The sequence below is a fragment of the Cryptotermes secundus genome, unplaced genomic scaffold (genome assembly GCF_002891405.2).
Source record: "Cryptotermes secundus unplaced genomic scaffold, Csec_1.0 scaffold223, whole genome shotgun sequence".
Lineage (NCBI taxonomy): Eukaryota > Metazoa > Arthropoda > Insecta > Blattodea > Kalotermitidae > Cryptotermes > Cryptotermes secundus.
In genome coordinates this window covers 1,434,718-1,453,756 of record NW_019742556.1, presented here as the reverse complement: position 1 = coordinate 1,453,756, position 19,039 = coordinate 1,434,718, and the positions used below count along the sequence as shown (strand labels likewise).

Sequence of the window (19,039 nt, the reverse complement as noted above, 5' to 3'; positions counted from 1 at the left end):
ACGGCTTAAAGTCCCTCCCGGAGGACTTGTTCCCTGAATTTTTCTGCCCTTAAAAATTCCATGACCTCCGGCGGGTTTGAACCTGCGTACCTTGAGTCATGAGATGGGAACGTTACCCCTAGACTACGGAGGCCGCTAAATGGAAGAATATTAAAATTATTAAATAATTTCCTACAAAAGATTCTGAACTGTCTTATGAATAACACATCCATTAATCTTCTCCGGCGCTGTTTGAGTCATTATTTTTGTATACCTAAAGCTGTCACATACTATTTGGTGGAATAAATAAATTCAGATTCTTCATTTTTGAAATAAATGCAACAAACTTGACAATCAGTATCAGTCTGTTTACAGTAAGTATGGTTCTGCAAAAAGAGTATGGAATTAATATCAATCTTTATTTATGTGATGATTTTGATGTATTAAAAGATCAGTTCCTCCAAGCATACGCTGAGATAGTACCTCAAATTAGGGCATGGTTGCTTTTTCCCCACATCCTCTCTAATTCATTATTCACCCTTATCCTTGTTCAGTACTGTGTAGTCTGATTTACTGACAACATCATTAAATAAATTAAAAATAAAATAATTTTAGAGAATTACAGACGGAATGAAACTGTACAAATGAAGTGATTGATTTGGTTTCTAAAATATGTTGAGTTACATGACATGTGCCACTTCCTACTAGCATTTCATGTCTAATAGAGCTATCACACTGTCCTTTCTGCACCTCCCCTGATTCCTAAAATTACATCTGTAAATGGTGTAAATTACATATTGCTGAATGTCCTGTTGTAGGAGCAGTAATAAACATTTGTAATTCAACATCTTGCAGGATGCCAATTGTAACACTCGGGCTACACTTGTTCATGGCACTGATTTGTGACCTGGATAGCCCTGATCCAAATCATAATCGCTACTTGGTGATACTAGAGGCAATACTGTGGAATATTGGGTTCCAGGGATGTGTTCAGCCACTTGCAGCCTTGTTTGTAGCTTTTGTGGTGTGTCCTGTTATCTCTCTGACAGTTTTAACAGGTGAGTTTGTGGATCCAAGTACTGTCAAAAATTGGCAAGTGATCTTCTTTGGTCAGAATCTGTTATATTTTCAGTGTAACCTCTAGTTTATATTCTTATTTGATAGAACCATTTAAAGTAAGTGCACAGTAAAAGAAAATGTTAGCTGAAAAAAATACAGTTCTGTGTCATAAAAAAATGCTTTTTGTGCATATATTCTGCTGGATACTGTCAGTGAAAGTTTTGATTACCATATTTCATTCAATAATTCACATAATTGTCCCCCAAATTTTGTGATTAAAAGCTTGGATGATTAAAACATTGATTTATGAGAGTAGCCTACCATGAGGACTATCATAGTTGTTTTACTTATCCATTAAAGAGAAATGTTTTCACAAAGAAAACTAGGTAAGCCCTCCAGTTAGTTTGTAACAGAAGGTAGGTTATTTTCTTCATTTAAACTCTTTGTGTGTTAGTAACCCAGGCTTTGTGTCATATGGCACCTGTCACATGGCTGCAAGGTCATATCACATATTACATGGCTTGTGTTGACAATGAAGAACATCACTCTCCAGACCATACCAAATGTGCCTTCTGATGCTTAGCCCACCTTCTCACTTTGGATTTTATACCTATTCCTCTCTATTTAAGATCAGATGAAAAAATGTTTTGTTGGATGTGCTTTTTCATATGTATCAGTGGAATATGTGAAACATGTAAGGATTTTTTTAAATACATCATGAAAAAGGAGTATACATACATTACATGATAAAGTAAAGAAGCAAAAGCTAAAGTTATCCCTATACTTAATTATATAATAAAGCATAATGCCATGAAGGCATATTGGAGAGAGGAAGTATAGCTTCATTATTCTTAACCTTGGCACTAGATGCAAGTGGATGGTCAGCTTCATACCCCTGCCACTCTGCCCCCAGAAATAAAACCCTCAGTACCCTTTGGATAGGAGGCTGAGTGGGCCCTAAAGCCAGTCTGGATGCTGTGGAGAAGAGAGAGATCTCTTACTCCTGCTAGGAATTGAACCCACGTCAGCCAGGGGAAAGCCTAGTTGCTATACTGACTTGAGCTGTTCAGGCTGTATACATAAATTACATGATACCATCATTAACTGTGTAATGAAATATGCTAATATTCTTTCACATGACAGTGAGAAAAGTAAAATGTAACTATGTTATCTTCTCATTTACTCCTTGTTTATAGTTTCCTAATTTTGCTTTTACTGAGCCATAGATACAACATTTTAGGACCTGTTATGAATCCCAGAAGACAGAAAAGGTGACTGAGTAATAACAGTACATTGATGAGTAGATTTTTTCTCAAGAAAAAAACAGTTTTGTATTTTTACAAAATATGTTGCCCTATACCTCTGAAGTTGTATAACCAATATCAGAAATTCATCAAGAATTGGAATGATTCTTTCTGAAATGGTGGCAACAGTGCTATTAGTTTTTTTCCACAACACATCCCCTTTGATTTAAATAACTCAACTGTTATATACAGTCATTATTGTGTTAATGTTGTTGCAATTGTGGTAGTCAGTCCACATGAATTGAACTGAGAAACATGGTGGGAAACACCTGTGCATGAATCTTTTAATTGTGACATAATTAGCTTCAGAATAGTAATAGTATCATTGAAACTACTACACAGAATGAATCTGATTTTGGTAAATATTTTTATGGTTTGTGTGAAGGTTAGGCTAACCAGACAGATTGGCTGTACTGAGATATTTCATGGTTTTTCCTCAGTCCAGGAAAATGGAGGAACAGATTCTTAAATTAGGCCACAACCGCTTCTTTGAAATACAGCCCCATTTATTATTTTATGATCATCTTAGCATTTGACTCATTATAACTTCAGCAATTGAAAGCCTAGTTTAATCAAGACTAAATTAGTAAATCTGTAATTTGTATATATCAGTGTAAAATGAATGGCAACTGTTGCATCATTCGGCTTTGAGTCTTGATTTTGTTAGAGGCAGATTGCTCTTTCTAAAGGGTTATGACAGTAGCATATAACACTCAGAATTGCTGGATTTTGGATTTTGTCCATCATCTGGTATTTTAAAAACTAGGAAACACAAGGTGTAGGAAACTGGATCCGTATCCCTCCTCAGGTGAGGGGAGGAGACACCTACTCTGTTGGGTCCCTTAGAAAGAGCTAACCTCAATCACTGGTCCAGTGAGTAGGTGTCTCCCTCCTCACCTGAGGACAGAAACATATCCAGTTTCTGAAACACTGTGTTTTCTAGCTTTTAGAATGCCAGACGATGGATGAAGTCCAAACACCTAGCAATTCCAAGAAATGAATGAACTACAGAGTTGCCTTGGTAATGATTGTAGGCAAAGAGAAGTTAATGTAAAGTATACTGAAAATATGGGAAAACTTTGTTGTTAAACCACAAAAGAAAAAGTCTGGAATGGAAACCTAAGGAGATTTGAGGTCCTCATGATGATGGCTATGTAGTTTTAAGGTAAGTGTCTTCAGGGATATGACACTGTCCAGGTACCGATGTTTAGGAGGAGCCTGCTGCCTGCATCTGCAGAACAGATCGTGAATGTGTCATGTCCAGAAGACACTGATCCACTCTTAGGAAGTTCAGCTGTATAATGCTTCTTACAGTGGGCATGTTGCGGTACTGGCTGCGTCTCGTGTGGGATGCAGCTGCGTTTCACTTGCTGATAAAGAAACGTGGTAGAGTCCCAGCAAGCGACAGCTTTGTTGTGAAACGAATAGCGGGACCAGGTTTGGCATCCAACTACTACTTCCAGGCAAGTCAAATTCTACATTCTTTATACAGAGGCTGAGGAATGAATGCATAACATGTGGTCTGCAGCTGTGGCAAAGGTGACGGTGGTGGCAGCAGCAGCAGGAGGAAGAGGAGATGGAGGAGGAGGATGTGGTTTATAGGCACCTCATTGCTAATTTTATTTAAGCATATCTGTGGTAAACATTGCTGGAAAATAAGGAGCCTACTCGATTGGGTAAAAATGGTACATCTTACATACCACCAGTAATAGCCTGGGAGTTCTTTTTATAAAGTATGGTAAAACCACGGTAGGACAAGTATAGCTTATAACTAGGATTTTATAGTAATGACTAGAACCCTTGGAAATGTCAATTTCTTAATGTACTACATATGGAAAACTCACAAAATGAGGGCTTCTTTCTGACACAAGTGTACCTGCTACTGTTTTCGCATTCCTTCTTCCACCAGCTCTGTTTGCAGTTTTTCTTCTGAAATTGGACTTCTACTCACATAGGCTGCTATAGAGATACTTGGAGATAGACACTTTAAGATTCTGTAAGATTTGAGGCTTTCACGGCGGTGACTATGAAGAAAGCAGTCTTCTGGGATTTGGCACCGTGTATATGTGGTGTTAACCGACGTTTCGGAGGAACGTATCGCCTCCATCTTCAGGGTAGAAGAAAAAATATAAGATACGTTCCTCCGAAATGTCGGTTAACACCACATATACACGGTGCCAAATCCCAGAAGACGTGCTTTCTTCACTTTAAGATTCTGTCATACAAAACATAATCTTCTTCATTAGATCTGCAAGATAACATAAAATGCATCAGCCTCTACCCATCATTGGACTTCTGCATATTACTGACTTTAAACATCTTAAGAATTTACAGTTAGATTTAATTTAAGTGAATGAAATATTTAAAAATGTGTAAAGTAAATATATGTACTTTCCTTTAATACTGGATGCTCCTGAACGAGACCAATTGAGATTGAAACATATCAGGCTATATGATTATTTAGTCTTTAAAAAATTTGTACAAGGGAAACAACAATAAAGCATACACAACAAAAGTAAATGACATAAGAAAGACTGAAATAGCTTCCAAAAAGATATGGAAATATCCTATGAAAGAAAGTCACAAAAGAAACGATGTGCCTAAGGGCATAGGAGACAAAGTATACAGTGCAGTGGTCTCCCCAAATAATAAGCATTGCTTGATGATGGCCCATGTGTGGCCAAAACATGTAGTAAAAAGGGGTGAATGTATATAGTTATCATCATCATCAGTAATCTGTCAAGACAACAGGTCCACGGTCTCTTCTAAAACAGTTCCTCCACTTAATGCGATCTAGAGCTTTCTCCTTCAAATGAAAATATCCTCTTCTATCCCCAGGGTCATCCAGCATCTTCTTACGTCTTCTTCCCCGTCTTCTGGTCACTTCTATCCGCTCCTCTTATCTTTCCTTCAATAACTTCTTTTAGAAGGCAGTTACTGCGCAAGATATGACCAATCCAATTAGCCTTCCGTTTTCGTATTTCATGTAGGATATTCCTCTGCTCACTTACTCTAAATAACACTTCTTCATTTCGAAGCTTTCCAGTTAATGACATTTAAAATATTTAACAAACACTATTAGTGTATTAAATATATTTTTCGTGTTTGTTTTAAATATACTTTAATGTCTTTTATAAAAGGTTGACTTTGTTGCCTTGTAGACGGAATACTTATGATCTAAAATTACTTTAGCATGAAATGCATACTGAAAATTATTTCATTTTATATGTAATGAAATAGTATTCTTATTCAGTGTACTGGAACTGAGAACTTCCATGTAGTTAGTTCATCTGGGGAATATGAGTAGAATGATTCCCCCCACCCTTTTTTTAAATCTGTTCTGTAATATAGAAAATTTGCAGATCCGACCAGAGCAGGCGCTTGCAGCTTTTGAGGCTAAAATGGAGATGGATGAACTCGCTGCTTATCAACATGAGATGGAGCAGACAATATTGCAACCTCAGAAGGATTTCAGGTTTGTTTCTCCCAGTACTGTAGCAAGGCATTGCCTTAAACTGACATCAACAAAAAGTGGATTTCAGGTTGACAGTGCAAATTTATATCTGCATTTTCACACAGAATTTCATGTTCCAGTGTTATGATAGTGAGTGCTACCGAACTGACAGCTAAATGAATATGTATGCATTTGTGCCATGTTATTTCATGTTCTTCAACAAAATTACATTAACAGAAATTTCGTATTTTTCAAAGATTTCTTACCTTTCATCATTTAAAAATCTTACACAAACCTCACAAGTTGGTGTGATATATATGGACATCATACTGTATTTACTAGACCTTTTCACAAGGAAAGAATATATGGTTATGAGATTACCATGCTGTGTGTGTTTGTTGTGTCTATTATGTAATGTCTATTTGCCCCTTAGTTCAATTCTTGTATAGCTTCTGATTTTTGTGAAACTTGGTGTGAGCATTATGCTCATGCAGGCCACACACATACTTCATAATTTCATATGAGCAGTAGTGACAAAATGTCAATTATTGTACATGTACTTATGTGATGGAAGTGACACTTAATTTAGGATAGTGAAGTGATATATAGTAAGGGACCCTTGAAAAATATGCAACTTTTGTTAAGGTAATCTTCTTGTAGAATGCTAAATAACAAAATAACAGTCATACAGATATGTCATCAAGTTTCTGGTTTTTATGGTGATAAGTAATGAGTCGTTTGAACAAGGCGTGTGGAATTTGGAATGGAGATGAATCACAAACTCGCCTACACATTATGCATGAAGTATTGTTTTAAGTCTACAATTGCAAACAGAATCTGTGCTTATATAATAAATTCTTCACGCAGAAAAGATTAGTAATATTGATAATAGATTTGTGGGGCTCAAAATCTATGCAGTAGGAAAGCAGGCTCTATAAGTTTTGCTTGGAACTCCTTGTTAAAAAACAGGAAACAGCCTTATATACACTCAAACAGAGAACTATTATATAAGATTTGAAGTTTTCATGGCGGTGACTATGAAGAAAGCAGTCTTCTGGGATGTGGCACCGTGTAGATGTGTTAACCAACGTTTCGGAGGAATCGCCTCCATCTTCAGGGTAGAAGGAAAATAAGAAAATCCGCAAGTGTAGAGACAGTGAGAACCGGTGCAAGCAGTCTGTGATTCCTCCGAAACGTTGGTTACCACCACATCTACATGGTGCCACATCCCAGAAGACTGCTTTCTTCAGAGAACTATTAGGTTACATTATATGAAAATATTCAGCAAATTGGTAGTTATGCGCAACTCCCTGAATTTCTAGGTTGAATCAGGAAAGAGAATCATGATTCAAAAATAGATTTTTTGATCCCAAATTTTGACAGTTGCCAGATAACTTTCCTCCTCCTTCCTTGAAAACAAACTGATATATTAGGGAAATTTGACTTAATCTTAATCTTCTGAAGATGGGGGTGACATGTTCCTTTGAAATCCATTGGCTCTGAATGGAATACATGGCATTATGTCCCCGAAGATAGAACCCTTCATGACCACCGTTGTGAGAACCTCAAATCCTGAAAGTAAAGGGTAAAGCTATCCCTGTAAAAGGCCATGGAGGCCCATATGGTTGTGAGATGTCAAGACTCCCACATTTTCTTGATTATCAGCTCACAGATGGCGGTGAGGTTGTCAACTTTATGTGCCAGTTGCTCTTTACCCCCCAGTAAGATTCCTGGTACAGAGGCTGAGTCAACCCCAGGGCCATAGTGTGGCTGGAAAGATTAGAGCCATTGAAAAATCCAGTGACCTCATCAGGAATTGAACCCGTAACTTTCCAGCTTGTAGTATAGTGCCTCAACTAACTACACTAACAGAGAAATTCTCATTGTTGTCTTGATTCACAAAAATTTTCCAAACTCTTGTCTCAGGCTGAAAGAGTCATTTTCTTGTATGCCTAAAAATTAACCACATTTTCATCTGAAAACTTTCAAGTGAGTGAAGTATTTCTGTGTGCAGAGGAAAAACTCAAGGGGATAAGAATAAAAATTGTCAGTGACAAAATGAGCCATCATTATATATTTATCAAATCCATCGGTTTATATAAGATATTTTCCTTTTCCACATTTTCATTTGTTACTTTTCTCTTTGCAGCCAATTTGTGAGCGCGTGTTTTGGTCCATTCTCAGCCCAGCTTGCAAAAGTTGGACCATACAGAACTCTAGACAAAGAAGCACAGGATCTTATAGGAGCACTTCATGAGAAACTTGAGCGTAGACGAAGAGATTTACAGACAGGGCTTGGAGTTAGCGTTAGGAGTAAAATTAAACTTACCACAGTGGAGCTGAAGGTATGTCACATAATATATTTCACAAGGATTAGTATTCACTTCCTCAATTTTCCTTGCCATGTAGTTCGCTTATACTGGCTTTGAGGGCATTTTTCTGTTGTTTTTGCATATGGCTTTAATACTTTTATTTTAATATACTTTACTTTTATCATCTATACATCTATGGCTGTTACAGTGTAATAAAGTTACCAAAGATACTGTTCATGTAATTAAATTTTATTTTCTATTATTCTCCCTTTGTACCCTAATTTCCTTGTTTTGAAAAAAATGAAAGTAGGCTTATGCAATCACCGTGCTGTCTGTGTGTCTTTGTATCCCCCCCATATTAACATTTGAATTCCTGAACCAAACTTTATGAAACTTGGAATGTATATCATGGCACATGAGTGGGTCTCAACTGTGTACCTCCTAAGTGTCTCTCATCAGTCTGTGTGCTTGTATGTGTATTCCACTATTGTTAGTAGATAATGGCTTGGTATAAATGTTACTGTGGCAACAAATACTCTTGCAACAATAGAAGAATTGTTGGGTGCGTTTTCTATGTGGCCCATGTCATATCAAAAGAAAGTAGGCGATCAGTCCTTCCCAGAACATCTTCCTTCAACTTTAGATTTTGTAAATACCTTTCTGTTTTGAATGAGTGTGACATCTTACATTAATGTCCTTTAGAAGGTTTGCAGCTGAGTGTGTTAATACTATAATGTGTATGGGTGACTAAAGACGGGGCTTGGATTGGTAATTGGATTTATTGGATACTTTCAGGTCATAACTGCAAATAATTATAATTTCACACTACAAAGCACTCCATGCTACTCTCTTCAGTCTGTCTGTGACTAGTCTTCATGGATTTAAAACCACAGGAACTATAAAACTCTCCCTAAAACACACTCCCAATACCACTGCACTACGGCACACATAAAGTCTTCAAATCACATATTAAATCTTCACAGGCTGACTTCTTGTACCTCTCTATACTCCTCGAACTTACTTTGTTCACATGCTTCTGCCGCTGCTACTACTACTACTACTTGTAACTTAGGAATAATGCCCACTTATATAGCTGAGGAACACACATGCATCACAGGAAACACATGCCACATGACCACTATCCAGCCAGTCCATTGGCACATGCTGCACAGACATACAGCAAACACATGTTATGTAACTGCCATCTACTGTTGTGTGATCTCACTGCGGACCCGGAAAACACAGTTTCCTCAATTTTTGCTTGTTGGGCCGTGTATACAGAGCTGTTGCCTGGCAACACATTGACCAAATCTGTTACAATGCAATGGAATCATACTTGTCAAAAGGATCTGGTTTGAATCCTGGATGAGGTGGTTTACGGTTTTCCTCAGTTCCTTTGTATTATTATTATTGAGATAGTATCCCTGAATAGGCCATAACTGTAGTGTCCAAAATCATGAGCCTTAGCAATCACTGTTTCTAATAATATCCAAGCAAGCAGAAGACTTTTACATCCCAGTGTTGAATTTATGTGGAATGTTTTGTGTTGTATTTGCAACATGAGTTGGTTGGTACTCCAGGTTGCCATCCAGCAAGGAGCACTGATGTTGGAGAGATTCTATCCATCCCACGTGTTGCAGCGGCTTCCTATAAATGAGGAGGATTTCTGGGAATCTAAGGGATTGTCTGTGAATGATTGGGCTGGGTTAGCTGGCCTGATGTATGCAGACATCTTCAGTCTTGACTTTCTTACTCCACTGGATGACACTGATACCAGGTTCAGGTTGGAGGTAATAGTTCTTGGTTTTCTTTCTCCCCCCCCCCCAAAAAAATCACCTATCTCCCACACTGTCTTATAAGAAGGAAGTAAAAAGACTTTCCTCCTCCACAGTATCCAAACTGGCTCTGGGGCCCATCCAACCTCCTATCCATTGGGTACAGTGGGCTTTTTTACATTACATTACATTGCATTGCATTCCAAATTAGTTAAAATGACTGTAGGATGTGGAATATGTCATGGGGATAAAGTAGCCAGGGTGTGAAGCTGACCACCTCTATCTAGTGCCGAAGTCAAGAATAGCGGAGCTATGTCTCCAGTCACACATTTATCTTCGTGGCATGGTGCTTAATTAGTACAGCACAGGGAGAGCTTTTCTTTTTACTTAATTCAGTAGATTTTCTTCAAAATTACAGCCTTTTTTTTAATTATTTTTGGTATTTAGAAATGTAACTTTCAAAGGCTAATTGCAAAACTGTTTTTAACCAATATCATTCAAAATCTCTCACTACTACAGAGGGAGCAGCCGTATTTTAATTGGGATAACAGTATATTGTTAGGTAACAAGGGACTTCAATCTCCTGCTTGTACAGGGCTGGCAACTCTATTTTAAATAGTGGGTAACTGTATTGTTAAAAAATTCAACACTTGGTCATCTTGACTACACAATATGCCATAAAACTGACATGCAGCTTATGAAGGTTAAACAGAATAAATTTTGTCTTAGTTCAGCATTCTTCTGAATGAACTCATGTTGCCAGTCTTGATGTGAGTTGTACTGAGAAATTAAAAGTCCTGTTCTTAATCATTCTTTTGAATCATTATTCTCTATCGTAGAGGTGAGAAGGAGGATGGATAATTAAAAAAATCTGGAAATGCTCACTATCCATTCTGAATTCAACTCTACATTCACTTACTTGTTACTTACTGCTGGGCAGTAAACCACTCAGTTGATGAAGATGTTGAAGAAACATGGAATAAAGTTAAAGGCATTTATGTGGAAATAAAGAAATGAAAAAGAAAAAGGATTGGATGTCAGAAGAAACTTACTTACTTCCTTATGGAGCTGAACCCTTCTTGAAGAGCTGCCAATTCTGCAGCTACTCAAGAATTCCCCAGAATTTTATGGGACCCAAAGTTTCATTACTGTGTTCACAAGAACCCCCTCCCCCCACTGGTCCCTATCCTGAGCCAGATCAGTTCGTACCATCCCGTCCTATCTCTCCAAGATCCATTTTATTATTGTCCACTCACCTCTGCCTTGGTCTTCCCAGAGGTCTCTTTCCTTCTGGCTTACCCACCAATATCCTATATGTCAGAAGAAACATGGACAAAAATTATGTTACACAGTTTCAAAACAAGAAGCAGATCTTTGAAATTATGCTATTGTTACAACAGCCACATCAGCAGGTGGACTTAACAAGGTACACAGAGATGGTACATGGAGCAGAACTGGGTGCAGGCGGTCCAGATCTGTTGGGACCTGTGTATGCTCCAAGGGGCAATATACGAGTCCATTCGCCCTACCTTGAAGTATCAGCTTTTAATCCTCGTTCCAGAGCTGCTGCTACTGGTCGCAAGCAGGACAAGAGAGGGTGAGTTTCTTCAAACATACTGTTTCAGAAATTGAACTGCTTATGTCCTCAGGTGTAAGGAAGGAAATGTTCATATCAGCTATGGCCATTTGAAGGAGCCAGTTTTGATCATGGAACAGAGAAAGAAGTTCCAATCACAGTATATATTCTGTCAACATACTTATGTTTTCTGATGGTAACACAATTTATAATTTAGTTGCCCTGTGATTGTCACTGGATCTTTCTAATGAACTCGGCTGAGTAGAACTTTTCCTCCGTTACACCCAATGGTAGAAGCAGATCCATTTCTGAAACACTGTGTTTGAAAACTTGAGAGGTGGACAGTGTCCAAAATAGAATCATGCTTACTATTAATCTGAGAAAGCATTTCTTTTTTTACAATATGAATAATAAATAAGAAAAATCAAGTTTTAGTAGTGTTAATATTATATTGTAGCATCTTGTTGCACTTTCACTTATTGTTTTTAATTAGTTCTACAGTCTTATGTGCAACAATTTATTAAAACTTAATAAAAGCTAGTCACTTCAAAAGTTTTCATGACATGTTTTGATCGAAGTGGTCATCATCAGGTGTTAAAAGTTGTGGATGAGGAAACTGCTGTCTTTCTGATCTATGTTTATTTGTTGATATATGGTCCCCTTATTGTGCATGTGTGTATTCCTCATAATAAGACTGTAGAACTAGTTAAAAACATTAAGTTTAATAATGTCAAATGGTAAGTTACAAAGGCCAAGAAAGCATCCCTGTAGTATGAATGTCAAAGGTTATCCAATAGCTGAGCAGAACACCAGGGCACATCCTCTTTGTGTAACAAGGTATTAATGTACAATTGGGTCAGGTTAAGAGGTCCCCAATATTATTATCCTTTCTTGACTAATACATTCATATTATTTGGTTCCAAAATTTTCCTATTACACTAATTTATTTTTAACTCTCTTAACAGGTTTCTCACATAAGATGTGTTATTTTAACTTTATGAAATTAACATTTCAGATAGTTGATATGTTTTTGGTAATTCTTTCCTTCCAATCTGACTTGTTCAGAGAAACTTTGCCCAATTATAAGAGATGGTTATAGATGGTTTCACTTCTGCTGGCTAGTGCTCACATGCACCTGAAATGAGCAAAGGTTAATGGTCATCCATATATGAGGGCTCGCCGATGAATCTAAATAGTCATCGATTTTATCTTTATGTTTTCCACCCGTTCTGCCATAATTGCAGAAGTAATAATCAACTTTCAACTTTATTTTCATCCATAACTGAAGTGAATACTATTGGACATGTCAAAAATAACAGCGAATACATCACATATCAAAGTCACATAAAACTTACACAATGATCTATAATAATAATAATTTATTTGTAAAATTCCGTCAATCCAATCTAGGCTACAAATACGCCTGATCAATATAGAACCAGTCACAGACAAGTAACTAAAACACACATGCTATGAAAATAAGCATAGGTCAGATCAAACAATAAACCAAACTGTTTATCTTCCTACTTTAACATTAAACATAACAGCATCTTAAATTTAATATAGTAAAAAATAATCATACCAAATGGTAGATGATAACATATTTATGCCAAAATAAAGCACCTCTGATACATAAAAACCTTAAAAATTCACATTAAAATTAGTAATTACTGTTAAAAAATATTCAGTGAATAAAAAGAATTCAATAGAAGGTAGTTTTTTAGAGTATTTTTAAATTGATTCTTATCATCAGACAATTTTTTATGCAAGAACTTAAGTGATTAAATGCCTTTGTACCTGTATAATAAACACCATTTTTATAGATAGACAACCTTGGTTATCTATCAAGATAATATGACAACCGTTATAAGGTACTTAACAATAAAGATGCATAAGGCCAGAAGAATAATATCAGTAATATAAAATGCATAAACACAGTATTAAAAATTGCAAACCAAAAGACAATCAACAAACTGGTCATCAGTCCAACATTAGTTGAAAAACTCTTGAAGAGAATAGAAAGTGCTGCTTTCCAGTATGACAAGTATGTTGAATGTAAAGACCAATGTAATTAACTCTGATGCTTCATATGAATTTGTATACTTTTTACTTCCTTCTTTGGATGAGATTAATTTGCCTTAAAAGTTTAGCCATCACCACCATTTCACAACTGCCACTATCTTCGATCTATCTTCTTTATTCCTGTTGCTCCCACTTGGAGCACAGGGCATCCTTAAAACACTTCACTTCACTTCAGTTTCATAATCTTGGACAGTCAGTAGGACTCCTTTGGCAGGGGATCAGCCTGGCTCAAGGACACTACCTATACACAAACACAGAATAAATGCCATGCCTTGAATGGGATTCAAACCCAAGATCCAAGTTTTCATGCGAGCAAAGGTAGTTCATGCATTAGACCATGCTGCCACTGTGATAGGCACAGCTGTCACTAACAGTGCCATTATTACCACATATCATCACAGTAATTACTGCCACCATCACTAACATTGTCTTCACAACTGCCATCATCATCATCACCACCACCAGCGTCACTGCCATTGTCAGTGTCGTTCTTGTATCTCTCATTTTGTGATCATCACCTCACAAAGCTATTTTTACCTCTACATTTTCTCTTTTGTTTTTCTTCAGTCTATTTCCATTCTGTCTATATACCCTTTCACGTGACCACTCTGCCACCTGTATCAGATTCCCAGAAAGTTGCTTGAATATGTATCTAAAGTTGTCTTGAAGTTAATATGCTGTTGTAGAAGCAGTCTGTCACAGGGTCAGGTAATGCCAGATGTTTTTTCTCTTTAGGGTTGAAGAAGTGCTTTATTTAAAGAAGACATTTCTAAAATATATTCAGTTTGTTTTCCCTTTACTCCTTTTCAAACACCAGTATGATATTTCAAGTTCACTTAACATGATTTTGAATTTATTATGCTTACCTTGTCTTAGCCCAAACACCCAAAAATGTATGCATGCAGGAGGAGAGTAATGTGTATGTAAATTTTAACTGGGAAACCCAAAGGGAGGAGTTCAGTTGGTAGACGCTGGCATAGAAGAGAGGACAGTGTTGAAATGACCTTAAAGGAAACAGAAATTAAGACTGGGTTGAACTGATTTGGGTCACTGTACAGGGGTGAGCTCTTGAGCAGTGTAATGAACCTTGGTGTTCCCTAAAAGGCAAAAAATTTTGTGACCAGCTTGAGCAAATGAACTTCTCAACAGGGATTTATCTGCTCCTTTTTATAATCCAGTAATGTTATATTTTAGTAATATTAGCATGTCATCTAATTATATGATACATGTTAATTTTACTACTTTTATGCTGTGTAATTTAATATGAAAGACATCCATTTTTTAACATTTGAACATGTTATGTCCAACAGGGAGACTGGTGGTGGAATTTCGACAAGTCATGGCCATCGAAGAGCCAACATATCATCAGGTTCTGGGAACATTGCAACAATGTGGCACCCTTGGAAACAGCATTCCCATCCGTACAATGCAGAGAAACTGCTCATTCCTCTCCCTGTGCCCCATCCAGCACACATCGCTGTTACAATTCACAATCGTGACAGTGAAGATCCAATTCCTTTAGACTCGGAATTGTGTCAGAACATTCTTAAAGCTGTTGAGGACTCTCATGCTCACCCTTTCAACACTCAAGAGGCTCTTGAAGATATAAGAAATGTGGGTCGTTTTCGAGGTGGTGGCGATGGCAGTTTGGATTCTGTTGAATCACAGATTTCAGTTAGTGGTGTGGGTGGAGAGGATGATGGACATCAAAAGGAAAGTGGTATTGGTGAAGGTGGCGAAAGGGAAAGAGAAACAGAAGGTGAGAGTTTTAGGTGGAGGCATATGGAGTGGGGAGAAGTGACAGCACGAAGAAGGAATAATTCTGGAACAGTTAGAGTTGACCTGGCTTCACCAGAAGATGTCACATTGGACACTGATGCAACACGCGTGGTCTTCAGTTCATATGGTACAACAGTCTGAAAGCAAAGAGGACCAGCTAGTGCCTATTTGTTAATGTTGCTGGCACATGCATGAGAAGCCAAATATGCTAAGTACATGGCAGGGAGAAGTACACTGTAGCTGGGACAAATTATTACATATTTAAGTCAGAAGTATATATCGTAAATGGAACATATAAGGGAACTCTTTTGAATCTAAATATGTCTGCTCATCTGTAAATATTGCTGAAGGAATGTAAGATTGGTAGCAGAATCCAGTCAACAGCGTTGTTATCCCAAGCTACATTTCATTTCAGTTTTTCATAATGGCAAAGATTGAAGACCACTATTATGTGGGAGTGGAAGTTTTGAATTAATTTTGATTGTTAGTTTTTGTTAATGGGAAGACTGAAGTCTGCTATTGTGTGAAATCATGGAAGTAAGAGTTCTGAATTAATTTTAAAAATTTTTTGTGATACAGAAACATTAGATTAGTCAGAAAATGATGATGATCCTAATGTGTGAGATTTAACATTCGCAAGGCAGTGACTATGAAGCGTACCAATTTTGTGGACATTACACTGTATAGTCCGGTAGTTTACTGATGTGTTGGAGGAATATTTGTCACTATATTCAGGGCTTTGACCTTGAAGATGGAAACAGAACACATTCCTCTTAAACTTCTGTAGGACTATATGGTATAATATCCCAGGAGATAGTATTCTTCATTATCCTAGTAATTATAACAACAAGAACACAAGATAGACACCAATTTATTAATTGAGATTAAATAATGGTAGATAATGCAGTGGGCCAGAAACTTAAGATATGAATGTAGAGAGGGTGTTTGACACTTTTTTAATCTAATGCTCTCTAAATCACGGTGTGAAAATGTAAATGTTGTTTGTAGTATCTGTTAACAGTATCATAACACTGGTATGAATAGCATTACCATTATAGTCTTGTAATTCTTTTTTGTTGTTAAATATTTTCTTTCAACTTCCGAGTGCTCTGCATATCTTGAAAGGAACTTGTCCTAAAATCTAAAAGAATATCATTATTATAGGAACATTGATCTGTAATTGGTAGTTTGCACTAGTGATAATGTGCGTTTTGTTTTGTTTACTTTCTTAGCTTGTTGAATCTGTAAGCAATTGTGAAAATTCCTCAACATCTTGCGAGATGTTTTTGAAAATTGCTCAGTGAATGTTACAGTGAGTAACTGGAAGGTTGTAACCATGTTTTCTTGTGAATTTATTTTTGGGATATGGCTAAACAAAATCCATTCAGAGCAAAGAGTCAAAAGCCATTTAAATATCAAAATCTGGAAGTGTTGTGAAAATGTATTTGAATTCTTGAGATTTTTATTAAACATTCTATGTACACAATTCATATTATAAGATCTTTTTTTATTTCCAGGATGACAAAGTCTTCTTACATTGCTTTCTCTCTTGTAGTCACAGAAGAGGTCCCAATATAGCCTGTTATTTCATAATTGTTCTGGTGTTTCATCAGTAGTAAATACTACAAGTTCTTTTTGTATTAAAAGGAACCTAGATTTTTTACACATGAAAGAGAAATGTGCCTAAGAAATAGAAATTATTTTCCATTCATTTGTATTTATTTTTATATCGTCCTTACATTGACATTAAGTGTTATTTTAATACTTCTGAGCAAATAAATTAAGTTTCAATAAAAGGGATTTCTTTTAGGGTTCAAGGGTGAAAGTAAAATGAGTGGCTGGTGTCATAGGAAGGATCATGTTTGGGTTCTTATCCATGACAGAAGAAGTTTTCACATAGTGAGCCCTTTATTATGGCCACAGAAAATTCAATACAATTAATTTTCCTTAATTGCTTTAATGTTATCATACAATAATAGTTAATTGTACATTTTTTGTGTGTTGAATAAAATTTAAATTGTGACATGTGAAATATGAAAGAAATATTTTTTCTTCATTTATTTGGAATTATTTTTATATTCTTCGTGAAGTCACACTAAATGTTCTTTTGCTGCCTCAGAATATGGTGTATATTAAATTTATATAAAATGGATTTCAGTTAAAACTGGAATTTGTAAAGGAGTGGCTAGTGTCATAGAAAGGATGGCATAAGATGTTTTCACTGGGCCATGTAGTTTCTTAGCAAAAGAAATAAAATTATTTACCATAATCCAACAGTCGAGTTTTTCAGAATGTAAGTATCAGATAGCTTTTGTATTTTGATGATGACATTTTCAACTGCTCATTGTAGGCAGAGCTATGTCCTAGTCTTGTTTATCTTAGAACTGATGTCTTCTCTGAGTAGCTGAGAATGTCCCCTGTGTTGTGTGAAAGCTTCTGCTACCTGCATCTAATTTGTCAACTAGAACCATTACAACGATGACTAGTGTCTGTTCTTAAATTCTTATTCACCTTCTTATATACACAAATTAATATCTCTCTATATACAACTATACCTTGAACATATGTCATCAGATCTTTTCTATAGATAAAATTGGGTCATTAGAATGTGTAAGGAGAATGGATGAAACTGTAAAGATATGAATGTATGTGTGATAGAGGGGGTGACTGAGAGTAATATACAAAACTCTCAGTATTCTGTACAGCTTGTATTTTTATTACAGGATTGTAATCTTACAGTTTTTGTTAGAATAGAAATTCTTTATATTATTTGTGTTATTGTACATATTTACTGCCCTGTAGAAATAATGGCTTTCAAAAAGAAAGACAAATTACACTTTCATTATTTCTGATACATCAAAGTCCTTTTCAATATAGGACAGGTGTTTCGAGACAGCCAGCTTCAAACAGATGTACAAATTAATTTAGGTATGTGCAATCAAAACATGATTGGACATGTTGGGAAGTACGAGTAGATCACAGTTGAGTGAGTGCCATTTTCTTGCTAGGATTTAACTGTAAATACTGTCTTATTAGTGGACTGGCTCAGCATTTTCTTTATTTCTTTCTGCCATCATGGTAACAGTTAAAAGTTTCAAAATAAATCTACTTTGCATAATAATAACAAATTTAAAGACATAAAATACCTTTTCAAAAAGTGCTTTAGAATTCTCCCTTGTGGTTTCAGTCTTGAAGGTGGGGTATACAGATATTCTCAAGTGGTCTGTGGCAAAAGTTGTTTTATTATATGAATATTATGTGTGTCAGTCATTGCCTATTGTCTGAGGTTTTGTGGATAATAATTAATGGAAGATTTTTTTATTTAACTAAATTGAATTTCAAAAGAAGATCTTGAATTTTTATCACAACATGAACAGAGCAATAAACACATTTCTTATTCTTTTGCCACAAACAATGCATCAAGAGTCCTCAAGGGACAAAAAAATTGAAATTATATTATAATGTACCGAGAAGTACAGTTTCTTTTGCAGGAATTTGTATATGCTAAGTGGTGACTGAAAAGATGGTAACATTAATGTGCAACTAAATAATGGGAATTAATTCAGCAAAATCTATATTATCTTTTAAATGATATTCTTATCATTATTTTAGCAGTTTTTTGTACCAAATTTGCACATGCACACATTTGAAGGAAGCGGTATGGTATGACCACGCCTGTGCCAGTACTTTAGCAATGCTGTGGGTTGATTTGATCCCTC

At 36.3% G+C, this 19,039-nt stretch overlaps 1 protein-coding gene across 8 annotated transcripts in view; it reads left to right on the top strand.

Annotated features, from left to right (window-relative positions):
• The window catches only part of LOC111873321, a 157,285-nt gene extending 138,532 nt beyond the window's left edge, over window positions 1–18,753 (top strand). For all 8 annotated transcript variants that reach the window (XM_023867933.2, XM_023867934.2, XM_023867931.2 and 5 more), the window contains 7 exons: window positions 835–1,037; window positions 3,657–3,805; window positions 5,705–5,817; window positions 7,946–8,141; window positions 9,689–9,898; window positions 11,284–11,480; window positions 14,852–18,753. In XM_023867933.2, coding sequence (XP_023723701.1) covers window positions 835–1,037; window positions 3,657–3,805; window positions 5,705–5,817; window positions 7,946–8,141; window positions 9,689–9,898; window positions 11,284–11,480; window positions 14,852–15,461 — 1,678 coding nt within the window. In that variant the 3' untranslated portion in view covers window positions 15,462–18,753. The remainder of the gene's footprint in view (window positions 1–834; window positions 1,038–3,656; window positions 3,806–5,704; window positions 5,818–7,945; window positions 8,142–9,688; window positions 9,899–11,283; window positions 11,481–14,851) is intronic.
• Window positions 18,754–19,039: the final 286 nt, after the last annotated feature.